The following is a 21,009-nucleotide window of genomic DNA, read 5'->3' as shown; positions in this document are numbered from 1 at the left end:
TATTTTATCTACTACAGTTTCCATTCCATGATGCTGCCAGTTAATTTCTCATTGCTGCTGTACTGTACGCTCCTTTTGTGATCCTGGTCCATCCTACGTCAGTGCAGTGCTCACAAAATTAAAATTCATACCTGCATTCAAATGCGAGTTGTTTCTTATCGTACTCGACACATAAGCCTACAATTGCTAATGTCACACACATGCAATCAAATATGGTGCGACTCACTGGAGCTTTGTGGAATATATATTTGTCACCTGGTCCACCGGGTGTCTGGTCCACTGCATTCTACCAGAGACAGGTGGCAGGCTTACAAGTCAGGGCATACTGTAATTATATATACTGTACCCTATAACTGTTAATTTGATTAAAATAAATGTTTAACACTTTTGTAAATTTTTTCAGTTATTAAGCTTACTCAAAAAAATTGATAGCAACAGAAATATGCACAGTACTTTAAGTCAAATTTAAAAGATCTCATGAAAATCTGAATTGCTGGTGAACAGTAACCAAGCAGATTTTTCAGAGAACAATACAGCTTTGTTAATACTGTACAGGGCAACTTTTTCATTCGTGAACCCTAAATAAATCCCATTAACGATAAAATACCAGTTTGGAACCTAAAATTTTATGTAAACGTACCCTAAAGTTACAGAAAGATGAGACGTGATCCCGAGAGTTATCAGGAATCATGTGATTTCACATGACCCATCGGTGGCATTTAACGGCGGGTCAGGTGATCAGCGGGATGGGGAGTCATGGGGGTGGATTAGGGAGGGTCGTGGGAATCGGAGGTAGGGGGTTGGGGTCAGGGGATTAATATGCCACAGTTTTACGACTGATCTTATATAAGAATATCCATCCATTCTTGTGGAAGTTCCGCAAGTTCTTGATTGTACTGTATATTGTAATTTGTTATATAAACATACCCAGCACCCATGCTGGACCTGCCCACCACTATGTGCTTGCTGATGCCCTTTTTGTTTTACTGTTAGTTTTACTCGAGTCATGGTCACAGCTGGTTATGTTAACAGTGTACTGTGGTGGGTATTTTGTATTGGGACCAGATATTTTGATGTACATTTTAGTACCGAGTAAAATGAGAAAGAAAGTAAAATACTGTACAGTAGACACTTCTGCATCTGGTGGTAATAAGAAAAGGTATGCTTTATTATTTTTGATGAAAAATTAAAAGAACTGTAATCCTCTTTCAAATTCCCTAAAAGCCGGTCCTCTACTTCCATGCAATAATTTATTTTCTCACCTGAAACCATTGGTGCTGTATATACAGTACAGTACTCCTCAAGCCCAGTATACAGGTGGATATGATATTTAAGTTAAGAAACAGAAAATATCAAAATAATTTTACAGCAGTGCTGACAGGCATTCAGGATGCAAAATTAACATAGCTACTGTACAGTTTGTATGATGTTGGTAAGAAATCAGATAAATTGTTGGAGAATTTTCTGGAACACGTCTCAGTCGTGGTGCTACCACACCGAAATTATCATAAGCTTTACCCTTTCGGTGCTCTGGGCCACGATTGAAGGTTTTTCTTGATCTAAAATTACCCCAAATGACGATCTCCTTGGGCGTATTTTTACGATTTATATTGGACTGAATTCGTTAATTTTTTCTAGAGATGTTGTTTGGATGATGGTAAGAATATCAAAATGACAATGCACAGCCTCGGAAGTAAGGCAACTTATGGGTAAAATTAACATTTCAGTCATCCACCTATTTGTTAGTTGGTCAAAATCATTTAAGACATCATAAACCATCGGACGACACAATTTCAACCTAACCTAACCTAATGTAAACCTCTCTCGGACGGTGGTAGCTGGATGACCGAAACAACAATAACACCAGGTTAGGTTAGGTCCTAGAAGTGTGAGCATTCTTACTTCCATTTTCGTGTTCATTATAGTGTCTCCAGAAATTTGGGTTCAAATCCATAAGTTATTTCTGGTGCTAATTGCCTCCTCCACTTTTTTTTCTAAAGTCATCGCTCCCGAGTATTACCATCCCGCACACCCAACATAACCTCAATGGAATTAATCTATTAGTGACTTCCGTGGTCAAATCGACTTACTGGTGGTTAATATATACCTGTAAGCACTGTGTCTATGTAATGCTGAGTCAATGTGGTCACCAATTTCACTTAATAGCCATCAGGTCATAAACAAAACAATTACATTATCTTAATAAACTACCGTTCTATTGCAAAAAATAAACACACCATTATAGATGTCAGCAACTGTGGAGGAATATTTAGGTACACTTTATATTAAGCAAGGTTAAGTATCCCTGAACACCAATATTTTCCTATAGAACTGAGTGATATTTGTCATTATCCTTGACAAGTTAATAGTGCACTACACAACGGTTAACATGCTACACATACTCCACCACCACTTATTACCTTTACAATAGCGTTAGACCTTACCTGCTGCTTCAAGGAACGTGTCTAGGGTAAAATATATTAGAGGAGTCACTGAGTGTTGATGGTCGCCTCTCACCTCCCTCCCTCGCCGCTAGGTGGCCGTGACGTCACAACATTACGGTACATATCAATGGCTACAGTTACTATTTTTCCTGCCATTATTAACTCATTTATTACTTCAAATAATCTTTAGAAATTAGTTCTTTTTATAATGATAATATTTAATGTATTAATTTACTTAATTTTATATTATACAAAGTAGATTATAAGGATTACATATAGTAAGTACTATAGGATCGAGGAAGTGACTCAAGGATTTTCCCAAGAGTTCTGGAAATTTTGTCAAACTTCTTAATCCTTTTCGAATGCAGTATTAATTTATTAGCAAAATCATATTTTTATTACATGCTTAGGAACAGATTCGCACACTTCATTACGCTTGTTTCGGCACTGACTGCAATAATAAGCACAAAAATATAATAGATACTCATATCAAATCAATGAAGTCGTTGGTGACCAAAGCCTTCCACTCCAGAGATTCGTTCCGTAATGCATATTTAGCCACTAATTGGCCTATTCAGCTATTCATCTACTTCCCGAGTTCACCACACAAACAACGACAGGTGCTCGTTAGTCGTTTACGTCACTAGTATATAAACAAACAAGGAATCTAAAACATATACTGTACTCTTGTAAAATAAGAGTTATTCTTTCATTTTATGTAGGCATTTCTAATTTTCGGCCCGAACTCAACCTATCTAAAGAACTTTTCTTTACTTTCTCAAGACTGTGGACAAGAAGGTAGTGACGTCGCTCTCCAGCCATACTTTATCCTCCTCACCACTGATCGGCTCGTTAACCGCTTGGGCGATCGGTCACGTCTCTGTTACGCACTGTTGGCAAGTACTGACAAAAAAGTCTAATTTATATAATGAAAAGCGACAAAAACTATGACAGTAGTCAGCTTGGACAGTGGAAAACTTACTTAAAGACAAATAAAACAAAAGGTCTAGCATAATAGATTAAGTAACATTTCAGTTCACTGTTGAATAAAACTTATTATAGAGAGTTGATGATAAAAACTAGGCTATGTCTTAGCTAACATTAATACAAGTAATACAATATTAGTAAAAAGACAATCTTATATGTATTTAAACGGACAAGAAATAATAAGATTAGATCAACAGCTTATAATTTAAATGATCGTTCCATTCTTAACTACTAAACATATCTTATATTAGGTACTATTGGCCTTAATAAAATCTTTTGGCTCCTGGTTCATAATTGGAAGACCGTAAAAGCTTTAGTCTGAGATCCAAAAGTCCCATAATTTGCCACTGCCAATTAGGGTCAGATAACAGTGTGTGTGTGTGTGTGTGTGCGTGTGATCGTCATTATACGTGTGAGAGCTTCAGTGTGTATGGGTGTATCAGTGTGTGAACATCAATGTGTGAGTTTCAGTATGTGAGCGTGGGAGCGTCGGTGTGTCACTAACTGAATCAGTGTAGGAGTGTGGAAGGGCACCGCACCGCACCACCACACTGCAGCTGGTCCATTGATCCTAGATTTCAGGGTCATGGTGCTCTGGTGGCCGGGTCGACGTTGCTTCTCCCCGAACACCTTAAGACAACGGGAAGCAACTTGGCACAAGAGGACAGCAGAATGCCCTCAGACGCACCTCGAAGCACCGAGACGTACTTGAACTTAGCTTACCAGTACGTGCTGTATAATGCACTAGGATACGCCATAACACAACAAGACAAAACACGCCGTTTAGACCACATTGAGTATAAATTTGAACGTTTCCAGTGACGTTGGCCCCCTTTTTATTGCATAAAACGTGTTGCGCAGAACTAATTTCATTTTAGCCCCACTGCGCCGAACTTTAAGCTTGGACGTGACCTTGACCTTACCTTAACGTTTAACCATCTTTCTCCACAATTAAAACAGTTTGTCCTCGGCCAACACACCTGCCAAGTTTCAATATGACTGATAGATGGGTATTATGTAATCAGTAAAATCGTCATTCAAGACAAAATACAGTTAGTCAGAAGCAAGCGCACAATGCAACACACTTAATAATGTTCAAGTCCTTTCCTAAGTGCAAGATTATAAGATATTATCCAGACTATTCAGTGATTAGTTTACTTACGTTAGCTGCGCTGGAGGATGGCAGCTCTGAGGCGCACAACAGCCTGTGGGGCGGGTGTTTGACAGTCTTCTGACTGCAATCTATTTCTCTCTTGTCAAATTTATTGATTATTTTAATTTACCCTGTTGGAACATAAAAGTTAATAGGCCATACCACAGTGAAAATACCCACATTATGTTTCAACTTTCGTAGGCCCTTTAAACCTTCGTAAGCCCTGAGCACTGCCCACTGTGACCCCTTGAAAATCCAGCCCTGCCTGGGGTAGCCAAGGCCCCTGGTAGCGCCCCTGGGGTGCCACCACCCCTGTTAGGGCCTCTGGGGGGTGTCACCGTCCCTAAAAGGGCTCCTGAGGGTGTCACCGCCCCTGGGAGCACTGCTGCCCATAGGAGGGTCTCTAAGGGCGCCACCGCCTCTAGTAGGGCCCCTGAGAGTGCCACCGCCCCTGGGTGCGCCATCGCCCCAGGCAGGGCCCCTGGGAGTGCCACTGCCTCTGACAGGACCTCTAAGGGTGCCACCACCCCTGGCAGGACCCCTACGGGTGCCACCGCCCCTGGAAGGGCCCCTGAGGGGACCGGCTCCCTTGAGAGGGCGCCTTGGGATGCCATTGCCCCTGGGTGCGCCACAGGCCTTGAGAGGGCCCCTGTGGGTGCACTCGCCCGTTGGAGGGCCATTGGGGGTGCCGGCGCCCCTGGTAGGGTCCCTGGGGGAACTGGCACCCTTGAGATGGCCCCTGGGGATGCCAACGCCCTTGGTAGTGTCCCTGTGGGTGCCACCGCCCCTGAGAGGATCCCTGAGTGTCACCGCCCCCAGAAGGGCCCCTGGAAGCATCATTTCCCCTTGCAGGACCCCTGTCAAAGCTCCTGGGACACTGCTGCCCCTAGGAGAGCCCCTGCGGATGCAACCGCCCCTGACATGGCCCCTGGGGGAGCCACGGACCCTGGGAGTGCCTTTGGGGGTGCCACCGCCCCTGGCAGCGCCCCCGGCGGTGCCACTGCCCCTAGGTAGTGTGCCTGGGTGTGCCGGCGCCCTTGAGAGGGCCCCTGTGGTGCCAACTCCCCTGCTCTCGACAGGATCGCATTTGGATCAGGGGAGAATAAGGATCTCATCCTCCGAATATGAGGGTTAACATCAACACTTCAAGATGTAGGACGACCTGTGACATTCCTATGGATACCCAGTCATGTCAGTATCTTGGGGAACGAGGCAGCAGATGGCCTTGCCAAGACTACGTTGTTCCTCAAACACTTTTACAACTTAGGACCCAAATTCGCCGCAAACAGAGAGAAGCTCGGGAAGCAGCCATCCCCCTGGACTCCCCGCCCACCTGGTACGATGTCCTCCGGAATTTTCTTGACCTCTCGTACATCTATGGGAAAGGGTCGCGGAAAAGGGACGCAATTGCTGTCCGTATCATTGGGTATGACTTTGCTTGAGAGGTTGATATCCCCGCCTCCCCTGAGCAACACTTTTGTGCATTATGCAAAAGACCCGACAGCTGCACCCTTGTCCACTACCTCCTAGGATGTCCCCACACACAACGCTTCCGTAACTCTTGCTGGACCACCACTCCACGATCCCCTGACGGAGACACGATGATCCTCCCCATACTGGCCAGATTTTATGTAAACAATATTGATGAAGTGTTGAAGGAATATCCTTCCTTCCTTAGGCTTTAGTAAGCCCCTTTGTAATATTTATATGTACTTGTGACACTTGCCAGATGTTTCTGGTATTATTATACAGTGGTACCTAGCGACAGCACTAGGATCCCAGTTCCTCTATCAAGGAATAAACTATTGAAACTGAAAGTGAATTGAATGTCACACTAAAGGAGTAAATGAGCTGTCTGTGCTCATAAGTTTAAGTATACCTGTACAGTATAAGTTTGTGTGTTGAGTGCTTATGTGAATGAGAAGTGTATAACAGCCCCATTTGTGTGGTCACAATAGTGTCTTAACTCGGGTGTTCTAACATAGAATATATTTTGTAACACAGGATGAGCTCAGCTGCAGTGTTGGACAAGGGTTTTATTAAAATAGCAGCTGTTACTTATGCGAGTTACCAAGTCTCACTGGATTTATATTCTCCATTTAATTCTCTACTGTATGTCAACTGCATGATGTACCCAGTTAATCAATGTGAATTCTCTGAATATTGATAATGTGATGTTTGATTTTTATAAAGTATTAAGTTTTAAATTAGCAGTCATGATTTGTTAGTACAGTAGATAGATAAGAGTGGCATAAGGTTGTGTGAATGTAACAAGTTCATTTTAACATTTTATACTTGCCAAACTATTTCAATCTCCATATTTTCCCTGGAGTGTTTGAATTAAAATTTTGAATTTATGTACAGGGGGATACCATTTTTTCTTGATATAATAAAAGGCATGCAGATAATTTTTGTGATTCAATATTATGTTTCATTCATCATCAATTACAGGTACTTACAGTACAGTATATCGAATACAGTGGGGTATGCTATAACGAACGGATCCTACTACGAATATTCCTATAACGAACGGTTTTACCTATAAAATTGAGAATGCTATAACGAACGAAACTCCTACAACGAACATTATTTAATTTTTTTTTTTTTCTAATTTATTGTTTTTTTATTACAAATATTAATGATATTCTTTATTTCAGGGGTTTACTGTAGATGCATATTTATGCACTTTTTTACAATTTTTACAATTTTATATTATATTTTTCAGTGTTAAGTGGTTGTATTTGGGGGCCTGGAACGGATTAATCCTATAACGAACGAATGCTATAACGAACAAGGTTCTAAAACCAATTAGATTCGTTATAGCATACCCCACTGTATCTACATTTGTGTGGGATTAAATATGCCAAACAATGACTATATTATCATACTGGCCTCAGAATTAATATTCTGTACATGTAAAAAATTTATTAAATATCTGGGAACCATAATAGAAACTCATTATCTTGAGAGAAAACTGTATTGAGGCCCCATGGTAAATGCCAGGTTCTTTCTGTACTGTAGGCCACATTTGAATGAAAGAAGAATCAGGTTTGTACGTGACGTATATTTTCGTTAGGACCATTTATACTGGGTGTAGAACTACTTTACCAGGTACTGATGAACTTTGTTCCTTCACCTGGTAAAGGAACAAAGTTCATACTTGACATTCACAATTTATTGTAACCAATAATGTATACAACAAAAAGGAAATCCTATTCTGTATGTACATTAATGTAGCTTCCCTATTTAACTCTGGGATCTATCCACCAAACTTGGATTGCAGAACCCTAAACAAAGTGAAAGTAAAACATCTAGATATTGTCTCTGGAATGTGAACTTTGCAATGATCAGCCTATCAAATCCACTAATATGTACAGTATTACATTCCTTCTGTATGATTCTCTTTATTTTGCCCTCACTGGAAAACACAGATAATATTCAATATGTGAAACTTTTAAACTTATGACTACAGTATCATATCACCAATGTTCCTCAGTGTGTCAAGTTTCTTATCACCAATGTTCCTCAGTGTGTCAAGTTTCTTATCACCAATGTTCCTCAGTGTGTCAAGTTTTGGAGACAGAGTCTGTGTCGGTAATATCCATCAAAGAATGGTCAAAAGAATCTTGCCCTGGAGTCCTATTATGAATTTTATTGGTAGTATTTATTTTGTCATTTGTATGAACTTCAACAGTATGATTTTTAGATATTCCACTAGAAGTGTCTTCTTGCATTACATAGTTTTCTTGTACATCATCATCATGCATATCAAAATCAACATTATCACTACCATTGCAATCCATCCCTAAATTGCAGGGGTTTTCATTCTCCTCCTCATCATCATCATCAAAATATCTCTCTTCCTCATCTCTTGCATGGATGTCTAAAGGGTCATAAGCATCATTGGTGTCAATTTGTCTGAAAATGTAAGATTCAGATTATTTCTTCAGAACTGTAAACATAACCCATATAATATAATATGTAGATTATTTCTTCAAACCTTCTTAAAAATGAGTAATTCTCAGCTCAGTGTCTGATCCAATAAATTTGTAATTGTTACTCAATTTGGGTTATGGTATTTTTATTTAGCTGGTTATTCTGTCTTATTCACTACAAAGCACTGCATTCACAGAGGGTGCTTTTTCACACAGTTCACAAGGGAATATAAATACTGTATACATGTATATAGCTATGGTAATATATATATATATATATATATATATATATATATATATATATATATATATATATATATATATATATATATATATATATATATATATATATATATATATATATATATGTGTGTGTGTGTGTGTGTACTCCTCGACTTACGACCTACTGTACTTGACTTTCGATCACCCGGACATACGACCGCCACAGTCGTATAAAATTTCAAATTACGTAGGTACGTATTTTCTAGTACTGAAACGTTTCTGTCCCGTACGACAGCGTGGCGTGGGCTGGGCTGCCTCATGGTGTACAGCATCCACGCCATAGCCTGCTCAGTTGGTGCTTGGCTGTCGTTGGTGTTAGTAATCGCTCTGTGTACTGACAAAATTTTCGTTTCTAATTCCCTTTAAAGTGACTGGCAAGCGTAAAAGTGAGAGTTCTCGTGGTGCTGATAAGAAAAGGAGACAGTCAATTACTTTTGAGATGAAAATGAAAATAATAATGCAATATGGAAATGGAAAAACGGTAGCAACCATTTCACGCGACCTTGGCTTCTCTTACGCGACGATATCAAAAATTTTGAAGGACAAGGCAGAGGCATTTGCTACGATTAATAAGGGGATGCAAATATTTGAAGAAATGGATCAAAATGTTGAGCGTTTTGCAAAAGTTGACAGACAGATCCAAGATGCACTTGGTTGCTACAGGGAGATTTACAATGAAAAAAAAAGCAAACTGTGCAGTCTAAATTGGACATATATTTTAAGAAATCCCCCACAGCTGTCTCCTCACGCCCCACCACTGCTGCCTCTTCACTCCCTAAAGATGATCCAATACCTTCAACAAGCAAGTATGTTAGCCTGTCTGAAGAAAGTGAAATTGATAACCCACCCAGCCCTGTCTCCTCCTCTGCTTCATCCAATTAATGTAGTCTCCATGTTTAATTAAAAAATTATTGAGGCCCCGTGTGCATTCAGCTGACTACATTAAAGGTACCGGTAAGTGCACAGTAACACTTTATTCATTTTTCATTATTGATTACTTTTACTGTACCGTATTTCATTTTAGATTTTCTATGTATTATTTTCGCATTTTCGACTTACGACCTAGTCGTCGGTCCCTAACCCTGCCGTAAGTCAAGGACTGACTGTATATATAAATATACACTAAATAATTCCTACATTCAAACTAAAGGAAACTAAGTATTAAATTATTTTTTTTACATTTATTTAACTGTGTCTGGTAATTCTATTTATATATTATGTGTTCTCTATTCATACATGGTGACTTATTACTCCAACAGGACAAGTACTGTACTGTAGTCTGAAAGACAAATATGCAGGTAGTAAATGACAAATTAACGGAGAAGTGTTCACTAATTAATGAGTGGTGAATGTATGAAATTAAGAATACTGTAAATGCAAACCCTTAAACTGACTGGCAGATAAATGACATGCTGTATTGTACTGTATTGATCTGACTCAATGCTGGAATAAGGGTGTGGTGCTGCATACTGGGATGGTTGAGTTATGCACTAATGATTTAAGGTACATGATTCATTAGTCTCCTAGATTTCATGTAACCTGTATACTTAAACTTTGTTTTTTCCACACATTTTAGCATTTTCTTGCATGGTACACAGAGAGATTCTGGTTTCCTGATTCTTATCTCCTTGAGAGAATGCAAGTCCACTGAAAGATTCCACCATTGGTAAGTGCACTTGATACTGAATTTCTTTTCTTGTGGTTTGCACAAGGCTATTGTGAAAGGAGGAAATCCTACCCTACACTAAGGTTAGGAATCAAACCCTTCCCATTTGTTTGTGAAGCAAAAACTATCTATTGTGCTAAAGATCTGACAAAATCATTGTGTTCAATACACTGTAACATATACACGAGGATAGGGACTTACCCATAGTCGAAGTCTTCATCGTTCCCTCTCAAAAAATTGTAATATCCTACGGAGTAGAATTCTTCCTTAAACAATCGCTTCTCTCCTGATTCCACTGGATTATCCATTTCTTCTTCCTCATGATCAGTTTCCTCTTCTTCTATTACTTCATATTCTTGGTCTTCTTGTTGCTTTTTTAAGTCATTGTCAAGACAGTTATCAATGTGTGCCAGAAGGATGGTAGAAAATCTGTAGATAAATTAGAAAATATCTGAGAAGGCTAAATCATGGCATAAATAGCCACTCACAAGCAGCACATGCAGGTCGTGACCCATGATTAATATGTGGAATACTCCACTTAAAAAAGTAACTTAATTATAAGAACAATTCATCTTTGACAATATTTGGTTATTTGATCACTAACATGAAATATAATAGGCACACAAACAATTCAGTTATTTTCTGTAATTTTATTCCTAAAAGTTTAATTATTTACTTATTATACAGTACATCATTAATTTATGGTAATATTGCTGTCAAAATAAAAATATTTTGAAGTTGAACTGAATTCACATAAAATTCCAGGTTAATTTGTAAAATTCCCTGCCTTTTCCAAGTTTTCCAGACCAGTAGACACCCTGTCAACTATATTTACTTTTTGTAAAATTGTCAAATAAGTCGAGTGTTGGGGTTAGGTATAGAGGTGAGAATCCTTTTTCCGCCCCATGAGAGACTGGCAGCTAGCCTTAGGTAAGTAATGGACTCGTATTTGGTTTCCACATTCTTCTGTATTCTGTACTGTACTATCTTTTAATCCACAGAGCTGCTACTTTATGTGCTGATTAAGTATCTGGGTTCACAATTAAATATTTGAGAAATTAGTGTTAACCTGATAACTGTAACATACATTATTGAATGATAGGCAGAGGAATGCGACATACATTCTGAAATTCAGAGAGTTTTGAATGCAGCATGCAAAATTTTTATATCTCGCGGGGTCAAGTATGAGATGTTTACACTAGCCAGTTTCTTGAGTCCCCCACTGAGAGGTACATTTTCTTTATCTTCCATCTGTCAACCAGGAGATTAAGTTTTTAATTTAATGTACAGTACAGTATATCAAACTATCCATCATAGTGAAATAATACATGCTGTTGAAAGATGGTCTAAAGGCAAGTCACAATGGGAAACAAAAAATTTAATTCACTTACTTGACATCACTTTTATCTATTTTATATTTATCTTCTCTCTCTTCACTTGTTTGGTGTTTACCAATAAGTTGGTCATAAAGAAGTGGATTTCGGCGTTCCATCTCTTTTTCACTAAAGTAATCTCCAGAACGGCGGAGCTTCTGTAGCGCAGAATATCTCCTGTTCAGCACTGTGATTCTGGGGTAAAAAATATTATTTACTGAATTTCCTTATGTAGCTAATGCCTCTTCATCCATCTTATGCATGGACTAACCTAACATAAATTAACAGATATACAAGAGGATGCATGATTGTAGGTGAGTACTAAATTGTTATTTGCTAAAATGCTAATTAGTATAAAGTTTACAAAGGGGCAGGGTGGGCTACCCTTTAGGCAGGGTGGGTTACCCCTCTCCTTTTTGCTGGCAAGGGGTCTGATGGAATATACTAGGGGTATATCAACAAAAACTCAAATATACAAATGAATGTGATTCTTACTTTTTGGTGTGCTCATTTTTATGCTTCAATGCTTCAGTGAGATAATGGTCTACTTCTGCATCACCTTCATATTTCAGGAAGTATTGAAGATGTTCTCTCTCTAACTGCTTTCCAAACCTATTACAGAAAATAGCTCAAAATTACACAAATTACATAAAAAAATACCCCTCACACACACGTCACTAATCACAACCCTTGCATCATCAAAAGGGTTATGTAAAAATACAGTACAGTATATATATAGTAGCTAGACCTCATTTGCCAGTTTAAAAGATTTTTTTTTATTTCCCCCAGAAATTCCCCTGCATCTTCTCAACCAAAGAACTGTAATGGGTGATTGGCTGTAGCTCTGTACAGTACTGTAGTACTGGAGGTTACCTCATGCTGCCAAGAACAAGTCAGACCTCAGTCTATCAGTGAAGAATTTCATGGTTATATATAAATTCTTATTTATCAACTTATACAAAAAATACTGTCTTTATAATATGTAAGACAACTATATTACAATGGATAAGAACTTATTGGCCAATATTTACTCTATGAGATGGTGAGAAAGAAAAGGTTGACTCCAGCCATTAAGGATCTGTTGTCTGCAATTGGATATCTGTAAAATTACTTGACCAAATAACATCTCAATAATTATTATTTCCTTTTCTAATGCTAATTACTCACCGCCTTAGCAACTCAAACCATAGATCTTTGTGGTTGTCCAATAAGACACAGGATTTTCAAGAAGGGGGATAGGTCACTATCCTCTCTACCGCCCAATCAGTCTAACATCAATAGTAGGCAAATTACTGGAAGCAATCATTTCAAACTCTATTCGAAATCACCTGGAGAAGCATTGATTGATCAATGATTCCAAGCATGGCTTCACAAGTGGACGTTCTTGTCTAACTAATCTATTAACATTCTTTTCATCAGTTTTCGAATTGGTGGACGAGGGGCACAATTATGATGTGGTATATCTCGACTTTAGCAAAGCCTTCGACAGAGTCCCCCATGAAAGACTAATTAGAAAGGTAAAAGCTCATGGCATCAAAGGTAACATCCTTAAATGGATTAGGGCATGGTTACAGGACAGGAAACAGCAAGTGAGCATTAAAGGCACTAAGTCACATTGGAGCAACGTCACAAGTGGAGTTCCCCAAGGCTCAGTACTTGGACCATTATTTTTTATTATATACATAAACGACATAGATATCGGCATAGACAGCAACATAAGTAAATTTGCTGATGACACTAAAATAGGACGTGTTGTTAAATCTGACGAGGACTCCGCAAAACTACAGGAAGATCTAAACAAATTTTTCGAATGGTCTGAAAAATGGCAGATGAAATTCAACGTGGACAAATGTAAACTACTCAGTATAGGAGATGTAAACAGGGAAACCAGATACCAGATGAACAATGATGCCATAGAGAAATCCGACTGCGAGAGAGATTTAGGAGTAATGATAAGTAGGAACCTTAAGCCAAGTAAACAATGTGTTTTTGCTCGTAACAAGGCTAATAAAGTACTTGGGTTCATACAAAGGAGTGTTAGTTACAAGACTAGCGAGGTCGTCCTAAAACTGTATCTTGCTCTTGTGAGACCACACCTGGATTACGCAGTTCAGTTCTGGTCACCGTATTACAGAATGGATATAGAATCATTGGAAAGAATTCAGAGGAGAATGACAAGACTAATCCCGGGCATTAGGAACCTTGAGTATAGAGACAGGTTAAAGCATCTTAAATTGCACTCCCTCGAGAGACGTAGAGCAAGGGGCGACCTGATAGAGGTGTATAAGTGGAAGTCAGGGCTAAACAAAGGGGACATTACAAAGGTACTCAAACTATCTAACCAGGAGCGAACTCGTAACAATGGTTTTAAATTAAACAAATTTAGATTTAGGCGTGAAATAGGTAAACACTGGTTTGGAAACAGAGTAGTGGATGAATGGAACAAGTTACCAAATATCATCATTAACTCGAATACGCTGAATAGCTTCAAACATAGGCCCGCTGCAGTTTCCTACATTCTTATGTTCTTATTCCTTAGAGCTGTGGGCATCTTTAGTACCAGTGCTGCACAGTACTGTACTTTGATTATATTATTTTTGCCAATTTCCCTTACTCTTTACATTGATACTAGTCAGTTTAACCTATCCTAGCCTAACCTAACCTTGGACTTCTTGTAAGGCAAGGAGAACTCTTATGACATCACAGAGCTCTGAGCCCCCCTTTCTTTCTTTTTTAACCATTACCATTAAACAGTACCAAGAGAAAATAAAATAACCATAATAACTTGGATCAGTCTTCTAGGTTTAGACTGAACTTGTTACTGCTGAAGGGATTGATAAGCACCTTCTTCTTTCAGAACTGAAAGGGACAAATGTGGTTAAAGAATAACTATCATCGCTGTACCTGCACCACTATTCCCAAGGTATGGCAAGGTGGCTCTGTTGTGGGGATTTAGTAATCTGTACATCTCATGAGCCATTTGTGAACACCACAAATCACAAAAGGAACTTTTCAGGAAAGACTATAATTCATAGCCTTAAACACTGCACAGCACAGACATTTCCTGAGTTATGAAAGCCTGTAGTACCATACTTACGAAATGGATCCCAATTTAATCACAAAAATCTGTACGTATTTAAAATAAAATAAAATTTCTATACTGTACTTTACATTGTTTAAAATCATTCTATTTACAGATAATTAAATTATTTGTTACATGCGAGATATTATTTTGTATGGACAGGGTTGTGTTTTAACCTAACCTAACATATAGAATTAATACTTCTGACCTATGAACAAGGTCCAGGAATATAACCTGTTGATAACTCAGGGACTACCAGAACAGTACTGTATTTTAAAGCCCTTCCGATTGTTATTTAATATTAAAAAATGTAATGGGCACCCTAATTGTCATGGCACTGCATCACACTAACCTGTACAAAAACTGCCCTGGTTTCTGATCAAGAAGCTTTTGAACTATATCCTTCCTTTCTTGATATGTAAGGTCTGGCTCATATCTTTGTTGACTCTTCAAGATGATAGTACTCGCTGCCATGTAATGGATTAAACGGTCTCTCAGCGGAGGCAAGGACAACACAACCTCTGGATCCTCAGATTGTCTACACAGTTCTGGTGAAGCTGAGGCATCAAGCTCTTCGGATTTCTTTTCATTTTCATCACCTTCAAATTCTCCCCACATTACAACTTCAACTTTGCCTGAAAAGAAAAATACTGTAATGTAGTTTCTTGCTTTCCACACTGAAGAGACAGGTGCTGTATAGCATTACAGTACTGTATAGTATACAGTGTATACTGTACAGCAAAGCTAAATATACAATACTGAATTCCACTTGATGTAGCACTACACTGAAAATTCTTATTTAGAATCAGATCATCTGGGTACATTTAAGATGATTATGTACTATATATATGATTCCCAAATACTTTACTGTAGATGATAAATGATTTAACTTAACTTAACCTAGCTCAACTTTACCAAATTTAACCGAACCTGGTTATTTTTTACCTAAAGAATAACCCAAATCAAGTGGAGGAACTGAATGCTACATGCCACCTGACAATGCCATGCTTACACTTTAACTGTTTACATGAGCACGAATGTTTAATAGATATTAATGCCTCCATTTCATTAGGGTGTTACTTTGTTATTAACAGTTCTTATGTAAAGTTCACTAGGAAGGTTGCTCAGAATTAGGATCCCTCACTGGTGAGTGCATTAACAGTTTAATCTTAAATGTGGCAGGCACAATATTCATGCCAAATTTTCCCATAAGAAATACTGTAGAAACATAAAAATAGGATTGTTGTAATTCCTCCACCTTTATTGATAGTTGAAAGGTAAGAAATAAATTTTCCTCTTTGGAGAAACAGCGGCCAGTGTGACCTGTGGACGACGAGGGCAGCAGGTGATCTGATTTTATATATTTTTTTAATTCAATAACTTCCTTATTATAAATTTGCAATAGATATGTAATATAAGAAAACGATCATATAAAAAATAGTCCAACCGATTGAGTATAGTGAATTTCCGGAATTCTGTGGTTGCTGTAAACTGCAATATCAAGCTAAGCCTATCGGGGGTTAGGTTAGGTTTGGTTAGATGACTCGTTTTCGTATTCTCCCCCACCCAAAACCCCGATTTCCCAAGCTCTCCCTCATTATTGTTGGGGGGTCGGGGTAGGGCAAATACGAGTAATTTCCGACAAAAATGATGGTCAGATTCGCTTAAAACACACTGGAAACACGTATTGGTCAACCCCTAGAGACTCTATGTCCTAAAGTAAAAAATTACCAACTTAACTATTACATTGTAGAAGATTCAGTACCTGCTATATACAATACAGTATAATAACCAGTTTGTGGCACACCATGCACTCCCTCACTCAGCTGGCGACCAACATGTATGGTGGGGTAAACCATTTAGTCCTTGGGGCAACTACCGCCTAATTCAAATTATCTTGTATGTGTTATATATTTTTTACTGGTATTATAATAAACATACATACCTGCATCAGCTATTTTCCATCACTAATAACGTGATATTTATTATTATGCGAGTGAAGTGCTGTTGTGGGGTATGGGTTGTTGGGTTCTCGACTCAAAACTCACGATGTGCTCTCTGTATACATGTTGTATTGGATGTACAGTGAAGCTTGGTGCTGGGAAGGCAGCGTGGTTACAAGCGTGATGTAGAGAGAGCTGGTTGGTGAGGGTGCTCAGAGGAGGACCAGCTTGTGGGTCGCCATGCTCGCCGGCGGGAGCGAGGGCCGCCAGGCAGGAGGAGGAGGAGGTGTTGCTTGCTGTGCTGTAGCTAGAAAGAGAGGTAGGTCACCACGAGGTCAGGTCTTTTATAGCGGAGGTAGGCGTGGCTTAATAGTTGACCTCCGTCATGTAAGGCGGCGCTGGTTGACCTAGACCACGAGGCATACACTGGGGAATTCGCGGGGTCGGCTAATCAGCGACAAACAGCATTTGTTTGGGAGAAATCCACTACAATGCTCCCTCCTTCCCTCCAGGTGGTGTAGGAGACTTGTTGTCTGCAGGGTTGCATGGCACATGTGAGGCAGAACGGGCGGTGCATGCCACATGTGAGCCATAACGGCGATGGTGTGGATGAGCCGGCCGCTAGAGGAGACAACTGTCTAGATACACAATATCTGTGGAAGTAGAGAGGGAGAAAAAGGGTGTGTGGAGGCGATGAATGTTGTGCTTCCCTCACGGCAGGTACAGAGTCGTCAGATGCGCCTGCTGGGGTGTGTGGGCCTGGGTCAGGAGCAGGGGCTGCATCAGCAGAAGCGGATGAGGGCTCGTGACAGCAGCTGGGTCCACGACAGCAGCAGGGTGCAGGACAGTAGCAGGGAGTACCTGAGGGAGAAAAGAGGGGTGTGTGGGTCCGCACTCAGGCGCATGGGCTGCGTCGGGAGCAGGGGCTGCATCAGGAGGAGCGGCAGGGGGTACTGCTGGGCCGGGGGCGGCGTCTGAGGCAGGACGGGTGTGTTGGGGTCGGTAGGACGTGGTGCTTGGGGCAGGAAGAGGAGCTGGTGTCTGCTTAGAGAAGCAGTGCTTCTCTAGGGTGTCTAACCTGCGGTGTAGAGACAGTAGCTGTAGAGCCGATGAGAGCTGCTTCTGGGTGGATAAGCCAGTCTTCCATGTTGCTTGAAGACTGGGAGAATGATCAGTTTCTCCTCCATCCTGTGTGAGTGGTCACTCCGGGGTCACCATTTGTGGGGTACGTGATGTTTGGTTCTAGACTTAAAAATCACGATGTGCTCACTGTATACATATTGTATTGGATGTACAATGCAGCTTGGTGCTGGGAAGTGGCAGCGTGGTTACAAGTGTGATGTAGAGAGAGCTGGTTGGTGAGGGTGCTCAGAGGAGGACCAGCTTGTGGGTCGCCATGCTCGCCGGCGGGAGCGAGGGCTGCCAGGCAGGAGGAGGAGGAGGTGTTGCTTGCTGCGGCTGTAGCTAGAAGAAGAGAGAGGTCACCACGAGGTCAGGTCTTAAATAGCGGGGGTAGGCGTGGCTTATTAGTTGACCTCCGTGATGTATGGCGGCGCTGGTTGACCCAGACCACGAGGCATACACTGGGGAATTCGCGGGGTTGGCTACTCAGCGACAAACAGCATTTGTAGGGGAGAAATCCACTACACTGTCATGTGTTTGTTTACAAACATTTGGGTATGACACTGATCGGCTCGTTAGCCGCTTGGGCGATCGGTCACGTCTCTGATTACTTTTCCTTTTCTTTTATCCTCTTCACCAAAAGATCGGCTCGTTAATAAACCGAGTTAACGGATTTTATAAAATACATTACTTCTCATAGCCTAAAATATATTTAACCGAGTCATATACTGTATATCCGTGCTCGAAATGTTGTAGTGGATTTCTCCCCTACAAACGCTGTTTGTCCGACCCTGCGAATTCCCCAGTGTATGCCTCGTGGTCTGGGTCAACCAGCACCGCCCACGGAGCGGAGGTCAACTATCTACCCACGCCTACCTCCGCTATAAAAGACCTGACCTCGTGGTGACCTGCCTCTTTCCTACCTACACCAACCAGCAAGCAACACCTCTTATTCGCCGCTGCCTGGCGGCCCTTGCTCCCGCCGGCAAGCATGGTGACCCACAAGCTGTCCTTCTCTGAGCATCCTCACCAACCAGCTCTCTCTACATCACAACCACTTGTTCCCCACAAATGGTGACCCCCGGAGATTCGCACTCACACAGGATGGAGGAGAAACCGATCACTCTCCCAGTCTTCAAGCAACATGGAAGACTGGTTTACCACCCAGAAGCAGCTCTCATTGGCTCTACAGCTACTGTCTCTGCACCGCAGGTTAGACACTCTAGAGAAGCACTGCTTCTCTAAGCAGACACCAGCTCCTCTTCTTGCCCCAAGCACCACGTCCTACCGACCCCAGCACACCCGTCCTGCCTCAGACGCCGCCCCCGGCCCAGCAGTACCCCCTGCTGCTCCTCCTGATGCAGCCCCTGCTCCCGACGCAGCCCATGCACCTGAGTGCGGACCCACACACCCCTCTTTTCTCCCTCAGGTACTCCCTGCTACTGTCCTGCACCCTGCTGCTGTCGTGGACCCAGCTGCTGTCACGAGCCCTCATCCGCTTCTGCTGACGCAGCCCCTGTTCCTGACCCAGGCCCACACACCCCAGCAGGCGCATCTGACGACTCTGTACCTGCCGTGAGGGAAGCACAACATTCATCGCCTCCACACACCCTTTTTCTCCCTCTCTACTTCCACAGATATTGTGTATCTAGACAGTTGTCTCCTCTAGCGGCCGGCTCATCCACACCATCGCCGTTATGGCTCACATGTGGCATGCACCGCCCGTTCTGCCTCACATGTGCCATGCAACCCTGCAGACAACAAGTCTCCTACACCGCCTGGAGGGAAGGAGGGAGCATTGTAGTGGATTTCTCCCCTACAAACGCTGTTTGTCGCCGAGTAGCCGACCCCGCGAATTCCCCAGTTTATGCCTCGTGGTCTAGGTCAACCAGCGCCGCCCACAGAGCGGAGGTCAACTATCTACCCACGCCTACCTCCGCTATAAAAGACCTGACCTCGTGGTGACCTGCCTCTTTCCTACCTACACCAACCAGCAAGCAACACCTCCTCCTCCTCCGCCGCTGCCTGGCGGCCCTCGCTCCCGCCGGCGAGCATGGCGACCCACAAGCTGTCCTTCTCTGAGCATCCTCACCAACCAGCTCTCTCTACATCACAATCACTTGTTCCCCACAATGTTAATGGGTGTTGCAACACGGGTGGAAAAGCATATCCAGTGACAATACTAATTAATGTACAGGTTTCCTCCTGTACTAACACTGGAAAATTAAGTTCTTAACAAAGTAACATAAGAAGGGGCCAACCGCTTGAACGGCTAATTAACTGATAAATGGTGCCTTAAATCTTAATCAATCCATACTTATATCTGAGGGTTGGCGACCACAGTCCTCCACTCTAAACGATTTGGGGCTATATTTTACCAATCCTACAAGGTTTTGCATGTTTTTGGAGACCCAGTTTATAATTGAACTCATCTCTCCTAGTCTCTGCATTCCCTTGGCCCTCCTACCACCAACTTTATCCATTAATATTTCTGTTATTATCCCCATCCCTAATTATATGACCAGAGAGTCTCACTTCTTCTTTCTGTACATTTCAAATGCAGTAGTTCTCTCGAAGTTTTTGCCAACCTTATTACTTTTTTTTATTTATTTTCCTGTCAGTGTTCTTAAACTTACACCTATAACACCACATTTCACAAGACTCTAACCTCTTTATGCTGTGTGGTAAATGTTATAAACTTAATTGTGCAGCATGTCTGTGTAGTAGTATGTGGACAAAAAATTTAGGGGGATTTGTCAAATATTTTTTTTTTATTATTAATTTGTCAAATAATTAGGTGAAAAATCCCAGTACAACAGCCTTCCCAGCCTGAAGTGGCTGGATGGGTCCTTGCTGCTCTTTCCAAGAGGGTTTCAATAGGCCATTGACAGTCTTTTCCCATTCACTGATAAGGTTAGTGAGAACTGCCTGATTTTCTTTTTCATTATCTTCTCATGTAATGAGTGTGGCGAACGAGGAGCGTTGCAACTTGCAAGTGCATGTACGAGAGTGGAAGGATAGG

The 21,009-nt window shown here is 41.2% G+C and overlaps 3 protein-coding genes across 6 annotated transcripts in view; all 3 read right to left on the bottom strand.

Annotated features, from left to right (window-relative positions):
- The window catches only part of LOC121855914 (protein lifeguard 3-like), a 28,213-nt gene extending 25,644 nt beyond the window's left edge, over positions 1–2,569 (bottom strand). Inside the window, exons 1-2 of one of the 4 annotated variants that reach the window (XM_042351106.1) lie at positions 2,445–2,539; positions 227–286 (exon numbers count right to left, since the gene is read on the bottom strand). In XM_042351106.1, the coding sequence (XP_042207040.1) occupies positions 227–285 (59 nt within the window). In that variant the 5' untranslated portion in view covers position 286; positions 2,445–2,539. Of the gene's footprint in view, positions 1–226; positions 287–2,444 lie in introns of all 4 variants that reach the window. The other 3 variants (XM_042351105.1, XM_042351107.1, XM_042351108.1) reach the window with 3 other exon arrangements.
- Positions 2,570–4,899: 2,330 nt separating this feature from the next.
- On the bottom strand, positions 4,900–5,670 carry LOC121855946 (eukaryotic translation initiation factor 3 subunit A-like; the record flags this gene model as incomplete). The annotated part of the gene is made up of 1 exon (XM_042351165.1): positions 4,900–5,670. A coding segment is annotated over one exon (771 nt), but the record flags the coding sequence as incomplete, so codon positions are not given.
- Positions 5,671–7,628: 1,958 nt separating this feature from the next.
- Positions 7,629–16,769, bottom strand: LOC121855984 (coiled-coil domain-containing protein 97-like). The gene is made up of 6 exons (XM_042351207.1): positions 16,688–16,769; positions 15,275–15,557; positions 12,336–12,452; positions 11,859–12,035; positions 10,669–10,896; positions 7,629–8,502 (listed from the first exon to the last, which is right to left on the bottom strand). The coding sequence occupies exons 2-6, from the start codon at positions 15,538–15,540 to the stop codon at positions 8,151–8,153; spliced, it is 1,140 nt and encodes a 379-aa protein (XP_042207141.1). The 5' UTR covers positions 15,541–15,557; positions 16,688–16,769; the 3' UTR covers positions 7,629–8,150.
- Positions 16,770–21,009: the final 4,240 nt, after the last annotated feature.

This window comes from Homarus americanus, unplaced genomic scaffold (assembly GCF_018991925.1).
Source record: "Homarus americanus isolate GMGI-L3 unplaced genomic scaffold, GMGI_Hamer_2.0 scaffold19117, whole genome shotgun sequence".
Classification (NCBI taxonomy): domain Eukaryota; kingdom Metazoa; phylum Arthropoda; class Malacostraca; order Decapoda; family Nephropidae; genus Homarus; species Homarus americanus.
This window is presented reverse-complemented; position numbering and strand designations above follow the sequence as displayed.

Coding starts and splice junctions, on each gene's coding strand:
- LOC121855984 (XM_042351207.1), bottom strand. CDS start 15,540: ATGTGGGGAGAATTTGAAGGTGATGAAAATGAAAAGAAATCCGAAGAG. Junction 12,453..15,274: donor CCAGGGCAGTTTTTGTACAG/GTTAGTGTGATG, acceptor TTTCTGTAATAG/GTTTGGAAAGCAGTTAGAGA. Junction 10,897..11,858: donor ATAGATAAAAGTGATGTCAA/GTAAGTGAATTA, acceptor ATTTATCTACAG/ATTTTCTACCATCCTTCTGG.